The sequence below is a fragment of the Lonchura striata genome, chromosome 1 (genome assembly GCF_046129695.1).
Source record: "Lonchura striata isolate bLonStr1 chromosome 1, bLonStr1.mat, whole genome shotgun sequence".
NCBI lineage: Eukaryota > Metazoa > Chordata > Aves > Passeriformes > Estrildidae > Lonchura > Lonchura striata.
The window spans coordinates 51007670-51024675 of NC_134603.1; the positions used below are offsets into that span (position 1 = coordinate 51007670).

General features: G+C 36.0%; 1 protein-coding gene across 7 annotated transcripts in view; it reads left to right on the top strand.

Moving 5' to 3' along the window:
* PTPRM (protein tyrosine phosphatase receptor type M) overlaps positions 1-17006 on the top strand; it is a 442831-nt gene that overhangs the window by 168215 nt on the left and 257610 nt on the right. For all 7 annotated transcript variants that reach the window (XM_021525180.3, XM_021525188.3, XM_021525183.3 and 4 more), the window contains exon 7: positions 5288-5581. In XM_021525180.3, coding sequence (XP_021380855.1) covers positions 5288-5581 — 294 coding nt within the window. The remainder of the gene's footprint in view (positions 1-5287; positions 5582-17006) is intronic.

Below are 17006 nucleotides of genomic sequence, written 5' to 3' on the forward strand. Positions count from 1 at the left end.
TCAGTGAACAATTAGTCTGGCCTCAAAAAGCGGGGAGGAAAGAAAGGGTTTTATTTCAAAACTTGTTTGTGGTAACTTACATGCCTTTCAGAGGATGGTGTAATAAAGTATTGATTGTTCTATTTAAATAAATCCTGAAGGGGAGGTTTTCAATTTACCTGAGTGTTTGTTCTGATAAGAAAGGCTGAAAAGACAAGTGCCTTGTCATTGTATGTGCTCAAACGGCACAGTATCCTCATCTAAGTTTGTCAGAGAATTGGATTGAAATGTCACTTCATCTAATGGGAGGCATGAAATTGGCCTTATCAGATAACCCACTTATTGTAAAAAATATCAGCTCGTATCTAATAGATGACATAAGAGTAATCAAACATTGAGCAAAAGGAAAATAGTCGGGTGGAATTGATTAAATGCGTTTGGTGAAGTAAATTAGAGTTCTACTTACAGTCCCTAGGTTGAAGTTTTCTAATAGTGGGCAGATCCAACACAGATTAGATTTAGGAGAACAGAATGAGCCTGTCTAGCAGACATCAGATTATTACAGAGTTCAGACTGCTTATTGAGTTCAAACAAGGTAAACCTAGGTGTCAAATTGGTTAAAAGGAGTTTGGCTAGGTTTTTAAGCAAGGGCAAAGAAAGGTAGCCATCTGTAATGCTGGCAGCTTAAATGTCTGCATTTTCCAAATTTTTTAACACTGGGAACAGAAACCTCTTCAGGACCTCTAGAGCAAAGATTTTATTCTGGAGGGCAAAGTCATTTTGACATCAAGACCTAGTAAGAAAATATCAATGTTTACTTTCCTGTGATATCAATTATTCTCATGCATTAAATATACATAGATACTTGGCATCTGTTTCTTGCTCTCTCCAGCTAACCTTTCATGCTGGAGCCATCACTATCCGTACCCTGTTTTTTACCAACAGTGCTGGCATTAGGACTTATTTTTATTGTTGCGCAACAATTCCTATAATGAAGTCCAGTTTCATAATGCTCATTTTCTGGCAAACTGACTAGAGACTTGTATTTTTCAGTGTGCGTGTCTGCCTCAGCCTGGAGTTGTTGAGAAAACCTCCAAATAGAAGAGCTGATACAGTTACTCCATCTTAGTGAACTTGCCATAGGAAAGTGCTGAAGGCTCTGGACTTGGAAGCAGTAATATTTTTTCAGAAGGGTACTAGTTATATCAAAAATGCTATTTTTCTCTTCCTGTGAAAATGTGTTCTCAAATACAGTTAGTTAACAAACTGCTGAATAAAACCCATCAAGACCCTGGGACTTGGTTGAGTTCATCTTTCACATTCCCCCAAAATTCTAAATACAGTGTACCAAATTTAATTGCAAGTGCAGATCTGAGCTCCTCTGGGGCAGGCTGGATCCAGGCACAGGGATCAAGACCTATGAGCTTACCATTTTTGTGCCTTTAGTATACAGTCCTCCATCTTGCTGAATCCTTGTATTTTGAGAGTAAAATGGTGATGGGTTAGCAATGTGGATAGTGAGGAGTGCAAGAACAAGAAGCTGCATATCCAGATGAGGGGACATCATTGCTCTCTGCAGCTGCCTGACAGGAGGTCGTAGCCAGGTGGGGGTCAGCCTCTTCTCCCAGGCAACAAGGAACAGGACAAAACCTCATGGACTCTAGCTTTGCCAGGGAGATGTGGGTTGGGCATCAAGAAGAATTTTTTCCTTGAAAGGATGGTTAAGCATTGGAACTGGCTGCCCAGGGAGGTAATGGGATCCCCGTCCCTGAAAACATTCACTTGGTGCCATGGTTTAGTTGGCATCCTGGTGTTTGGTCAAAGGTTGAATTGCATTATCTTGGAGGTGTTTTCCAACATGATTCTGTGATTTTGTAGAGGGGGAAAAAGAGGAGAAAGTAAACATATACACATTCATGTATTTCCAAAAAGTTAGGAAGTAGATTTTGTTATTTTTCAAGATAGTGCTTCTGAGCCGCGGAGAAGAAATGTCTATTTTTGTCGTCTTTAACTCACTTAAATCTTAGAGATTTACATTATCTCCAGTGGCATCTCAGTGTGATGCCTTCCCCTCCCAATTAAAATTTGAAAAGAACTGCAGAGTAAAAGATGCTAAGATGTTGTAGAAAATGTTTGGAAAATCTGTGTACTTTAAGAACAAAGAAGTTTAAACGAAGGAGTTGGAGTTTCAAGTGTGTTTTCAATTAATAAAACAGAATAAATAGTTTACATTCATGTATGGCTATATTTGTTTTTTTTATCTGTGCAAGAGAAGGGCTGCTCCTTATCATAAAGTCTGTCTTTTTCTCATATTTAATATAAATAATCTATTTATGTAGAGTGACCTGAGAGCACCTGCTTAAAGCTTTCTGTCCCCTACAGACCTCTGTCTTTGTAGGTAGCCACTATTGCCTTTCCCTAAGGGATTTTGCCCATTGTCATTTGTCAGAGAATTCAAGAGGAGATTTGAGGTCTAAAAAGGCATAAAATTTGAAATATTAATCCACTTACCTTCTTTTTTTTTCAGTTAATATTCCATTTTAAAACTTATGTTTAAAAGGGCTTCACAGTACTGAATAAATTTGTCTACTTGCTTCAGGAGGAGCTCTGCAAGGAAGAACTCTTTAAGCTAAGTCATTGTACTAAATAGCTACTGCTACAAACTTGTTTCTTCTGTCAGTTGAAAATTCCTCCTTGAACATACGCAGCACTGAACTATCAAGTCTATTGTACTGTTTCATAAAGGTATTAATTTGCATGTTATTTAATTGAGACTACCTCAGTGGCTGCCAGTAAAACTGCATTTAGTGAAGGACAGTTGTACTGCAGTGTGGTACTTACCTAAGTGATTAAAACTCCTCAGCATCCTAAAAATATTAAATCATTCTGTAAAAAGAAAAATGAAAATAATAAGGCAGAAAAATACATTTCAGACTTCAGTCTCAAAATCAGTTAATTATATTTGGATATACAGTGTTTGTATTAGAGGATCTGCTTAATTGAGCCTAATGTTTTTAACCAGTCACTTAATATGAGCATCATATTTGTAATGAAAGGTTGATTTCAGGTAGCCTCAATCTCTGGTAAGAAGGTAACTTTTAGTATTAAACCATATTAATAGTATGAAATTGCAGTATATGCAGGCTTTGCTGAAATAATGTAACTTGAATTAACCTTTTCATTGTGGTTCCTGCCAAATGAAAAACATGCCCTGAGGTATGAAAACACAACAAAATAGTTTCAAGTACTTGTAATATTTGGAATGAATTGGTGTAACCACTAACCTTAGTGACCTAACTCCTGAGTTTGCATTTTGAATGGCACTTCAACAGCCCTTAGTAGCATTTGAAACTTGAAAGTAATTAACTGTTCTTTCAGCATGGCTAAGTAAATGCCTTAGGATCCTCTATAAAAGTTCCATTTCACGTCTTGGTTCACAAAACAGCATAATGATTTAAAATGATAAATCATTTTGAGGAAAGTCAGAACTGCTTCCAGACATACTATCACTGTATGAAGCCATAGTTTATATACTTGAAGAAGAATAGTTTCAATAAAACTACAGTATGTTTCTAATTTAGCAATTACATCAGTTTGCCATATATTGCTGTTGACATAAAACAATGCTTTCACTGCTGATTTGAATATCTAAACAATATTCTTTGTGTCCTGGGATCTGCCACAATATTTTTATAGCTATTATTATGTCTATTCCAATTAGTAATGCTTAATAGATATCTTTGGAGATGTTCTGGTTTGCTGCCCTTTGTATTGTGTTCATGATAGTAATCACTTAGTTTTGTTAAGATGAAAACACACAGTGATGATGCCTGTGTTTGCTGGTTTGTAGTGTTGTATTTCAGCAATTGCTAACAGATTGCACAGATCGAAGCTTGCATACAAGTGTGCCCTGCTAATTAGAAACACTATCAATCTGAGGAACAGCTAATCTTCAATGTACTTAGTGCTCTGAGTTGCTCTTTCTATAAATGAAAAAAGGTAGAATACTGTAGGATAATTATGTGTTTGTTAAAATAGCAATTCTACTATTTTTCAGGAAGTACTGAATGTTTCCGGGAGATCCTTTCTCACTTCTGCTTCATTCTTTTATGTTCCTTGCTTTAACTGTGACTTTGAAGAGCATGACAAAATGATGAAATACATAAATTCAGCTTCTTGTCTGTTTGACTACATGTATCTCAACACAGAGGGAAATGGTTAGCAGAAGAGGCTAAATCTGAATCTAAAGCTTAGGGAAGACAGATGTCCTGTGTTCTTTGCATATTCTGTGTAGCCTTAAGAAGATGGCAGTGTTTGCTGATAGATATGTTAAGAATAGAATAGAATATTGGATCAAATAGTGCCTTATTACAGTGGCTTGATTTCATTCTACTTTACTATATTTAACCAACAGGAAGTCGAATTTTTGGCAGATATGATGCATGAAATAGCAGAGTAATTTAACCAGTAGGGAAGATAAGAACTTGTTATTTACCTTTAAAAAAAGATGATGTCTGCAAATTGTTTCTGCAGTCTAATTTAAAATAAGATGCCCATCACAGAGTAAATTAAAGTGAGTTTAAAACTTTGGTCGGTTTTGAAATATTCTGAATCCAAACTGTCGGTTTATCACTTGCATACTTGTTCTGTGATACAGAGCACCATTTCTATGTGGTAGTTAGTGAAAATAGCCATTACATGAAGTAGAAACAGACCTCTGGTAAAAACTCAAGAAATCCCCCAGCTTTCATTTAACCAAAGTATAGAACTTGAAAAATTACTGTATTTACTCTGCTTAGGCAGAAGTCTGAAAATATGAAGGCTGAGTAGTTGAGTACATGAAAAATAATTAATAAAAAATTCATTTTGTTTCTGTGCAGAAATTTCTGTTCTCGTTATGTGTAAGCCTAGGCTACAACATAAATGTTAGCTTGAAAACATTACTTTTGAGTAGGATTAATATTAATATCCAGAATGAAGTGTATTTGTATGAGAAAACCTGAGATTATCTTTCTTTTTAAATTGGGAGTTGCCATGGAATGTTGAATGAATAGAATTGCATTTGCACCTGATTCGAAGTTATGAAGATTAAACCAAAAACTTCAGGTTAAAATCTCCAACTGCATAAACAAAAGAACTCTGAATATTGCAGTTAATGAAAATAAGTCAGTTGTAGTGGTGATTTCTTCATATCCATGTTTTTATGCAGTCTTCAACTTTAATGTAATACAAAACCCTTCTTATTTGAATATTTTAGAAAAAATGGAAGTGTAATCATAGCTTGTTATCATACCTTACTGTTTTCCAGAGCCACCAGTTCCCATTGCTCCACCTCAGCTGTCCTCAGTTGGTGCAACCTACCTCTGGATACAGCTGAATGCCAATTCCATCAATGGGGATGGACCTATTATCCAAAGAGAAGTTGAGTATCGAACTTCAAGTGGGAGCTGGTATGACATACAACCCGTGGACTCCACAAGCTATAAGATTGGGCACCTGGATCCTGATACAGAATATGAAATCAGTGTGTTACTTACAAGACCAGGTGAAGGAGGAACAGGATCTCCTGGCCCAGCTCTCAAAACAAGAACTAAATGTGCTGGTGAGTACTCCAAGGTGATAGGAAAGTTGTAAGCATCTTTCTAGGGCTGAAGACATAAGTTAATTCACTGGCAGATTTTACTGTTTTTCTTAAACCAGCAGGTTGCAGGAATTAATACTGAATGGTTTTAAGTATAATATATTAGCATTTTCCAGCTACAGTGACCTTGAAAACAACCTTCCGTGCCACTGTAGACTAGATGAAATAATGACTGTGCATGCTTTTTTTTTTCAATGTCAGTTGTATCAAACTTGTAGATAAAGTGGAAAGAGATCCTGGGTAACAGCAAAAGCATTCACTGTTGAGTCTCAATTAGCAGATGAGGTTTAGCAAAGGACTGCTTTCTTGAGTGACTGACAGCATGTCTCTTTACTAAATGAGATAGTGCAATTTTTGGTGCATTGTAGCAATCTTGGCCCCTGTTTTGGATGTTATAATTAATAGAGTTGACCTGTGATTGTAACAGCATACAAAATTTACCTATTATACAGAAACAATTGTAGAATAATTTTCAGTAGGACTGGAAGTAATATTAGTTTGGGATTTAGCTGCTCAGAAAATAATAGAGGATACTGTGACCTGGATTTTCTTTGGTCATTACTATTTCCCCCCAATATTTTGAATCGTCTCTTTGCTGCTGTAAAGGTGGTGGAAGATAGGCAGGAGTGTGGCTAGAGGAAATGGGACTAACAAGGTTACAAGGTTAGCTCATTGTTCTTAGGCTTTTAAGGAATTACTTAGTCTTACTTGCCTTTCTAACACAAAAAAATTATGTACTTCAACAGAAAAAATATGTTTCCATTGCATATACTTTTTTCTAAAGTCACTTGTCAGTGAGTAAATGTAATTTCAGTTGAATTGAATTGGTGTGATGTCAAACAAAAAATGAAATACAGTTGCTGTCAGAATCCCACTTGTATGTTCTGAAGATGCAAACTTATACAAGTATTAACTCTTTGATGTTATTTTTGGTATTTTTTCTTCCTCTCATTACTGGAAAGAAGTATTTAATGGAAAGTACCCAAAAGCAGAGCAGCAAAATTATAAAGTTAAGTACTTTGTATTTATAAGATAGGCTAAGATAACTTCAGCTTAGTCAAAAGTGGAGCATAAAAATTAAGTATAGTTCCCTTCAGGAGGGTTTCGGGGTCACTGTGCTGTTCATAATAATGTGTCTGTCTAGACAAGGTAAGTACATATTTAATACACAGTTATTTCAGTTATTTTAAAATTAAACAGTTTTTCTAATAGTTTTTTCATCCGCTTGTATGATTAGCTAATGCAGTACTGGGTGCTGTGTAAGTGAGCCTGTCCTGTAGGGCTGTGTTGTGTTACCAACCCTGGGTTAGTCACAAATCCAAAATGCAGTGCCAGACAGGCTTCTGTGAAGGAAATTTAACTCCACCTCAGCCAGACTTAGTAGAGAGTGATATCCACAATTTTAGTTGTATTTAAGAATATCATATGCTCTCTGTTTTCTCAGTGGTACATACTGTTGAGTATTAAAACAGGCATTCAGTTTCATAAACCAGTGTGTACTGGTAGTGACTTGTAATACATCAGAATTATTTATGTTTTCATTAAGCTAAACAGTAACATTCTTAAATTAAAAGCAGAAAGTTAAATTACTCAAAATGTAAATTGAATGATGATATTAAATCTGTATCTACAAATTGTTTTGTTGTTTTTTTTTTTTTAATAGCAGAAGACCCTGCTTTGAAGGTGTAGTGGTTATTGGTTAACTGTTAGCAAGTGACATGCTAATAACTGGCCCAAGGGTTTAAAAAGAGATGCTGATAAACTAATGACGGTATAATTAAGCTGGGTAGGAGTAAAATAATGCCAGTCTCCAAAGCATACCATAGAATTAATAAAACAGGAGTCTTTAAGAGAAGAATCATTGCACCTTTTTAATTACTGTGATAATTGCATGCTGTTTGCCTGTTCCCTAGGGGAAGATAGTGAACCACTTGGAGACTTGAAGCAGTATGCTAGGCATTCAATAATCTTAATAGTTCTCCAAAGCATTTGAAATATGTTTTCATTTTAACAAAATGAGATTTCAGAGGCTTGTAATAGACAAGTCTTATCTGTAGCTTTACTAAATAAAAGCGTCTATAATTAGAATGCAAAGAAAAAAAATCTCTCCAGACTTGGTTGCATCACACTCACAGGAGCAATTGCCACTTCAGAAAGTGCTTTGTTTCCTTTTGATGAAATATAATGTAAGGGCTCTTTCAGTGTAATTCTCAGAAAGCCAAAGAATTACATTGAGGTCTGGATTAGATTTAACCTAGAATGTGGAGTTCAGGTTTGAAGGAGTTTAATGGATTTTGGCCATGATGAACTACATTTCAGTCAGGCTTAGAAAGAAAGGTTTTTCTCATTTAAAGGTATGAAATGGAGGCCTTCCCAGGTTGTCTGGAATTTAAATCACTGTTCCTGTGCTGAAAGCTCCCTCTCCCCACAGCCATCTCATGCAGTGCTGTGAACCTAGAGTACAGAATGCCAGGAATGAGGCATCTGCAACTTCTCTGGGCAACCTGTTCCAGCTGCCTCACCACCCTCACAGTAAAGAATTTCTTCCTAATATCTGATCTAAACCTATTTCCAGTTTGAAGCTCTTCCCCTTGTCCTGTCACTATTGTTCCTGAGACCCAATCTGACCGCAAACCAGTAGAACTGTCCATTGTAAAACTGAAGTAGATATGTTGAAGGATTAGTAAGATAGACTGTGTTTTGTAGTTTCTTCTTATCCATATCAGTATTTATGTGGGCAGATTTATTTATTTCAGGGTATTCCAGCATGCTTTGTCTTTGACATTTGTTGCATGATACAGTTCTTGATCTGGTCTGTGTCTCTGCATTCTGGTGATGAAACAGTGCCCCAGTTAAAACACACCTGAATAATGCAGAACTGCTAAATGAGCTCCTGATTTTTTTTTTTTTTTTTTGCTATAGCCCCTCTATTAGGAGATGTTATTTCTAATTTATGTTGTTCCTTGAATCAGCTGGTGAACAGATATGTCTTAAAGACAGCTACCTTAGGAAGAAAAGTTAAAATAAAATCCTCCCTCCTGCTAAGGGAGGGGATTGTTAAGGCCCCCTAGAGAAAGTTATTTTCTTTTTCTCATTTTTTTTTTCACTGTGACATTTAGTATAATTTCTGAAAATTAGCATATTTTCCTTTACTGAACCAGAAAACTCTATTGTAATTTAAGGAAATTTAAAAAATAAATAAAAGAATCCTCTGATGAATTATCCCCAAACTGTGGAGTTTTTTTAACAGTCAGATCTCTACTTCTTTGTGCTAAGACACAATTACTGCCCTGGAGTATTTGCAAAAACAATCACTGTCAATTTAACCAATAATTTTCATACAATGAAGTAACATGAATGTTTTAATTAACATAGTTGATTTTGCTGTCTCTTCTTTCCTGTCACCTGAGCTTGTCAGGAGGAAAGCTGTTACTCCCAGTACAACTGAGCTCTTAAAACACTGCTGCACGTTTGTTGTAAAACGTCTGGTACTCCTAGAAGGCATGTTACAATCTGGAAGAACAGAGCAGAGGAATTCTTTATATCCCCTCTCTTGAAAAAAAAATAATCTTTGTTTTTCTCCATTCGCTCATTCCTTTGCATTCAGCTGGTTAATCTTCCAAGGTGTCAAAGTAATTTCACTGGTTCTGTGCTGCCCATTGGCATCCACTGGCATTGTGAAAAAAATCTACGTGTATCAGAATGCACTGATGGAATAAGTATCCTCTTCCCTCTGATCAGTTCAGACCTGCATCAGGTTGCACCAAGCAGAAGTATCTCTGGGCAGATGGCACAGGCCAGGAGCTGTCTTGAACCCTGCATTTAAATTCAATGTGCCCAGGTATGCTGGACAGTACTCACTGCCACCACTGGCATTCTGCCCAGGTCCTACAGAATGGACAGCCTGTATTTTCTTCTGTAGAACATTTTGAATAATAAGTCAGTTTTGCAGTTGGTTTTCCCTGCCTTCCACCTTCTTTTGTTATTAATTCTCTTGTTAGTTTCTCCCTTTGTCAGTGCCTATATCCTAGCCTTTCTTGAAACTCAGTGGTGCTTACTGCTGATTTCCATGCCCTTCCCCATTCTATATCACTATTAGGAAAGATGAGTTCCTTCCTAAAAACTTCTCTAGGTTGAAATGGCAGCTGCCTTTCTCTGTCCTTCAAGACTTCAATCTCTTGGCCTTTTTGTCTCAAGAAGAGAGGAAAGATATTAGTTTAACTGGGCATTAAGTTATTCCTTCTTATTGCTATACCGTGAGGAGGTACCTGTGCTCTACCTGTGAAGAGGTTCAGGGTTTTTTCAGGCATGTAACAAAGTCTTAACATTGCTTAGTTTTGTGATCATAGGAAAATGTCAACTTGCAGCCATACTGCAGTTTTTTTCCACACCTCTTTCTCTTAGCAATTTTTTTCAGAAGTTTTAACCAAGGTTTTTGCAGCTGTGTTGTATGAGAGCTAGACCTCGGGTCAGAGACACCTGAACCCTGAGGAGTAGAGTGCAGATATTGCACCATTTTATTTTCTATGGAAAGTTCAATGATATTTCTAAAGTCTCAATTCCTAACCTGAAACTGTAATAAACTTTAATAGAAAGTTGCATTGATTTATCAGAGCTAGAAGTCCACAGTGAACTTTACATTTTATTTATGCTTTTATTATGGAAGTAAAACCCTACTGTATTCTCCTTTTTTTCTAACGCCTTTCTGATACACAAACCATCTCATATAAGGTCACTTTCTCCTAAGGGTAAAAGCTATTTGGGTTTTCTGCACTGTAGCAGGTGAATTGCAGCTTTCAGATGTGCAGGAGATAAATGGAAAGATTTTAGTAGAATTCCAAGAAGATACTGCATAGTGAGATATATATGTTTGTTTGTCTGTATCACTGGTCACTTACTTCTGATGGGGAAACAAATCGGAAATGCATCTTCTTGGAAAGGGCCCTTCAGAAAACACAAATGGTTTTCAGCATTGACTAATGTATGAAAGCTCTTCTTTGGCAGACACTTGCCTGGAAACAAGTGCCCAAGGTGCTGCTTACTGAGATGACTTCTCTGATGCCGTGTTACAGAACAGCTTCCCCTTGTGTTAGCAGGAATCTTGGGTTGTGAAAAACCCAGATAATCCAAATTCCTACCATATCAAAATCTCTTTAAATTCAGTTCTGTTCCTCCTTGCCTCACAATCTAGAATTTCCCCTAGAAGTCCTTTAACTTCCTGGGGAGGAAAAAAAAAAAAAAAAAAAAAAACAAGAAGGAAAACACCAAGCAACATTCTGGACAGTCTCACCATAAACCCTGGGAAGATGATGGAAGGAACAGCCAATCTTGGAAACCATTTCCAGGAATACAAGGGACAAAAAAAAGATCAGGAGTTGTCAGCATGGATTCACAGTGGGGAAGTCATACTTGACGAACCCAAACTCCTTCTGTGGAGAAATGGTTTTGTAAGTGAGCAAAGAGCACTGGAGGTACACAAAACTTATCCAGACAAGATGCTGTGGTTGGCACTGCTAGAGTAAGGGTAGTGTACAGTGAGGGTTGGACCAGATGAACCAGACCTTTCCTACCTCAGCTACTCTGTGATTCCAAGTTTCTGTCAAAATCTTGAAAGAGAATATGTCACCATGGTGTTTGTTAAATTCTCCTAGACTGTTTTAATATGCAGATCATGATCTTTCATTGTATTCCTGTCCTTGTCACAGACAAAAGTTTGGGTTACACTGCATCTTTCTAGATGCTTCTCTAGATTTGTGGTTGCTAGTGATAGTGAAAACCGACAATTTCCTTTTAGGAAAGAAACATCATGAGAATATCTGCCCCTTCCTCTCAAATATGTCTTCCCTTTGCAGGAGAAGTCACAGGTTGGTTCTCCATTCAGTGAATCTTCAGCCTGTGAACATGAAAACTTCTAATACTGGCAATCAAGAGAACTGGTGTTATATAGAAATTACTAACACCTGCACTTTTGTGTCTCCATTTGTCCCTGAATAGATAGTTTTTTGTTAGATAGAGCATCCAGAGATGTCACTTGAGAAACAGAACATTTTCACTCTCCACCACATGAAGGGGAGGGAAAAAAAGAGGACACGAAAACTGCTGCAAGTATGTAGGTCTGTTGGCTCTTTCTGACACGTGTGCTTTGAAGTATGAGCGGAATATAGACACAGCCTAGAGTTGGTAAGGACACAGAACATGAAACGTGGCTATCAAATCAGTTTGTTTTGAGAAGCTGCATATTAGAAGAAGGAGAAACATTTGGGATTCTTTCCTGACAGTTACAGCTGGGTTAATATATGGATAGAAGCACAGTGTATGTAAAAATAACTGCCATGTCTTTGATTGTGTGAAAAGCAGTCTTATAAATGGTGACTTATTTCTTCACTTCAACAGATTCCCATTTCAAAACATTTGCAGAGGAAGAAATTAGCCTGCTCTTTGAGACAAATGAACCTTCACTAACTTAGAGCAGACCTGAGGGGCAAAATTATTAATTTCACATCTGCCAGGTGGAGGCAACGTGAATAAAACATAATGACCCTTAAGGAAAACTAGATAATATGATTTCTCTCGTGAAATATCTTCATCTCCACTCTTTGTTGCAGTCTCTTATTAGTTACAAGGATAAGCTCAAAAACACTCAAACAATTATTGTACCCAACTTCAATTCAGGAAGAACTGCTTGTTATGGAGTGAGAAAAACTCAGCAAGCTGGGAATGTACTGATTATAAATAAAAGACTGCCATCTGGGCACCTTTAATGAAAGGGCTGAATAATAAATACTTGTAAATATTTGTAAAACATACTGTATTTACAGGGCATTCCTTAGTATTACTCTGGTCTGAACAAATGAAATACAAGCTATTTCATAGATGTTTTGGATATCTCTTCTCAGAAGTATATTATTACTGAAGATTTAAATGAATACATTGGTATTCTGTTACTAAAAACAATTAAAAATGACAGGAAAGAGCATTCTATGTATTTCCAGTGAAGTTTCATGGGTGCCTTGAAATTTATCCTTACCAACTTTATGCTAAGCACTTTCTCCCCTATTTTGAGGCCTATTTCTACATAAGCTGTTCCAATTCTCAAATGCAGTTATACCATACTGTCTTCCACTCATAGGCAAACTTAATTTTGAATTATGTTAATCCTTTGGCAAAAGCTTTAGCAAATGAAACAAGAAAGTACGACTTTTCCTCTGACTTGGTCTTATCCAAAACATAAGCAAAATCATACATTTGAAGTGACCAGTGTATATTTACTTCAGTTTGTGTCTAGAAGAATAACTGATTGTGTGTGCCAAGGAGCGTGTATGGGTATATACAAACCCACACCTATATCCCCATCTCTTTTTCCTTCATATATACATATGAATCATATATACATATATACATATGTATCAACCCTATGGCCAAAGAGAATTTAGGCTCTAAAGGGCAGGTTTCTTGCTTAAAAAAAAAAAAAAAAAAAAAAATATATATATATATATATATATATATATAAATATAACTTCTGAGCTGAGTCTAAAACCTCCTTTTGTTTTAGGAGTCAGGAAAATAAGATGTATCATAGACATCTATGATATTAAATATCACCACTTTGTGAAAGTAATGCCATTTTCCCTTATGACAGACCTGCATGGCAGGAGGGAGCACCCAATTAACAACAAATCTGTCGTCAAATGGAGTATTTGATGTTAGATTTCTGGTTGTCTGCCCTGAACCTCCTGAATGGGGGCACTTGTTTGGCTTGCTCATCTTCTGGAATTAAATTCTGGCAGTACCGTGTCAAATCAGTTTAAATTTTAAGCAAGTTATTTGGATGAAATTTGCCAGTGGTTTTAAAGGGTATTGAAAGATGGAAATGGATGAACAGACACGCATGCTCCTTGATTTTAATATTTTAAGGCTCACTCTTTTGTTTGAGACTGTTAGACCGTATGTGATCTTGCCCAGCAGCTTTGGCCAGCTTTAAAAGCACATAACATTCTATTGAAGTATCTATGAAGCATGAAACATCCAGGAATGATGTAGAAAGACAGAGGTGCTGTAGTTTTTTAAACCTTATAGTAGTTTGGGGTTTTTTTCAAATTACAAAAAACATAATTATCAAAGGTTTTTAGAAGGAATGGTATATTAATTTTACCTCACTTCAAAGGAAAATAAACAACTACACTACTCAGGTGCTTCCAGGTTTTCTCAGCACTTGGGAGGCATTTTGACTTTGCAAACATGTTTGTTTTGCAAAGGTAGAGTTGTTTGCAGAATTCAGTCTAACCATCTAAAGGTTCCCAGGAAGAAATGCTGGTGCTGAGTTCTGGTTTTTTGTTTGATAATTCCTTTTTGCTAGGAAGTTTAATTCCAACTTTATTGCCTAGACTGTAGACTATGTGTCAAGTTTGAGACCTGAAATGTGGGCAGATCCTGATGAAGATATATCCTGATTTTGAAGAAAAAAATATTCTGTCTTCAGAGTACTAGGCTGTTGCAGTGCTATAAATAGGTAATTGTGTCCTACAATCCAAGGATCTCTCATGGTGAGCAAGTGTGCATCAAAATTCTGTTTACAACCAAAACAAAGTTGAGACAGTTCACAGAACACTAGACCTCAGCTTCTATATCTTTAAAAAAAGAGGTTTTTTTGATGATCCATCTAATTGCTGCTGAGTATGTTGTTTAGGCAGAGAGGGGCATCCCCATGGAACTGAGATTCTTCTGGACTCTTAAGAGACCAGAAATATAAAAGTGAGGAAAGCTGCTCTGTATTCTTTTTTTCCCCTACTCTATGTCTACATGGCTAAGTGAATTCTGGCCTGGCCCAGGAAAAAAAACAAAAAAAACCAAACAAAAAACAAACAAAAAAAAAACCCCAAACATTTTATTGGAAAGAATTCAGCAAGAAATACTAATTTAAATCTTTAAGAAGAAAAAAAAGAAATAAAATTGGGAAAGGCTTTGCTTAGGATTATCTAGTACTGTGTTAAAAGACAAATCGTGGATATTAAAATCAATTTGCCAGTAAAGTTAATGATTTATGGCTCTTGCATTTCAGTATGCTCAGCCATTTCAAATATTTTCAACAATTCTGTTTGCAAATTTATACTTTTGATGTCTGCATTTAGCTGTCTTTTAATTTATACCGTGATTTGACCACCCTTGTTATTATTTAAAATATATTAACACCTATCTCTGCATTTAGTTCATGTTTACTCATTCCATTAAATTTGATCCACTTCCTGTAAGGACAGAGAAGGGCTTTCTTTTGGGAAAGGGAGAGTTCAGTTTCATTTCTTAGTTCATTATTCAGTACTTTCACAAAGCTCTCTGAAGGTATTTTGGTGCTGAAATTTTGCAGTAGAAAATCATGTTTATAGTGGACTGTTATATTCTAGAATTATTGTATGGAAAAATGCATGTAAAGCAAAAAGGTAATAATAAGTGTTTACTCTTGACATGCAGAAGTGCCTTTTCATTTCTATGAACAACTACTTTATTTCTGAAGTTTATGTTCTTTGGAAACAAAAATCAAATTGTCTGTCAGTCGCTCTTTGTTTTGACTATTCCTGCAGATGTTTTGTTGGCAATTAGCCTAAAAAATTTTGAAAAAATCAGTAATTTTCTTAATTACTGTTGTATAGTGTTGAATTTGAGAGGATGAACCAATGTGTAACTGGCACGTTTGGCCATGTAAATTAAAAAAATAACTTTCAATGACCTGAGCATAATTATGGGTGACTTCGGAATGATGACTAGCAAAAGTTGTACTATAATTAAATTTCCATTATAAATGTTTCAGTTTTTTGTCTGACATGTGGGGCTAGATTGTCAAGAGTATTCATTTATAAGAGGAAAAATTAGAGAGCTATAATTTATAATTCAGGGTAATCAATGATAGCATTTCTTTTGTCAAAAAACCTTTCACTGAAAAACAGCATTGCATTGTTAGTTGTTTTAAAAAGAAACTAAAAATCCTTTTGTTATTTTTTTCGCTTACTGTAAAAGGAGGGGAAAAATTCTGGTCGTTGAATTGTGCTGTAATTCACAGTAATATTATGCAGATAGGGCTTCTCAGACTGTTTCTCTTCATTAACCTTTACTTTGTGTAAGTCTCTATCTAAGGCTGTTTATGAAGAAGTATGAGCTTTTTAAGGCCACCTTAGCAAGATCCTATTTAGTCTTGAACAGAGTTGTTTCTGATAGGAGAAGTGACAGCATATTCTCATTTTCAAACTGTCTAGTTATTGACTGAGATAGACCTTTTGCTTTCCAGTACTGGAGTCTCAAAGAAAACTAATAAAAACATTATGAGGCTACTCTGTTAATTTCTACATAATCTTTCAAAGGGAGCACCAGCAAGGAGTATTATTTAAAAAGTTTGGGTACCAGATTTTTAAAGGCAACATCAAAGCTCAAAATCATTTTCATTTAACAATTAGATAAGTCATTCTTCTTCCATACACTGATTTGGTCTCTGCATTTACAGTAGTATTTTATGTGCTTCAGTTATCACTGTTAATTAGGCACAGGTTTAATTGCACTCTGATTCCTCTTAATATGCTGTTAATTCTTTAAATGAAATGTATATGCCATTCATCTCAAAATATGGTTGGACTCTTAACTGAGTAAAAATTGCTTTCATCTTGCATACAAGTCTGTTAAAACAATGAACTATTACTGCTCTGATAGCATCACAGAACAGTTTGGCATGAATCTTCCAAAACTAATTTATTTCATTCTGGGTTAAAGTGACACAATCTCTGCTAAGCAGTTAGTGTACAATATGGTACTGAGTTCCTAAAACAAGTGCCTTGAAAATAGTTTATTTTCATAATGATTATTTTCAGAGACTGTCTACTAAAATTCAGAGTGGTTGTTTACTGCTTTGTGTACCACTTTACTGTAAATCTCTCCACTTACAGATCATTGACTATGAAAGCAGTCAGTGCTAAAATCTTAAAAATCTGTAATGAAACCACTTTTCTGCCTTCATCTTTATGCTCTGCAGTAGTTGCTTCCTGGTTGTTACTGCAAGTTGCTGAGACCAGAAACAACAGGTTTTATTCTTCACAAACTTGATTTATGCATTGACTGTTAAAACGATATGATTTGTAATTAGATAGCATCCTAGAGGTTTATTCTGCATTTGGAGGTTTACAGATGCACAGTTCTGCAGTGGATCAGATGCAAGTTTTTTTCTTTAAAATGTTTTGAGCTGCCTTCTGTTAAGAAGCTTCAAGTGGCATGGCCCAAGATGTCTTCTGTAACAATTGTAATCTAATAGCAGTTGATTTGACAAGTTGAATTGCTGAAATGGCAGGGCAAGAGTGTTCTGACTTTTCAATGTCTTAAGGATGCACAAAGAAGAAAAAACTAACATTCA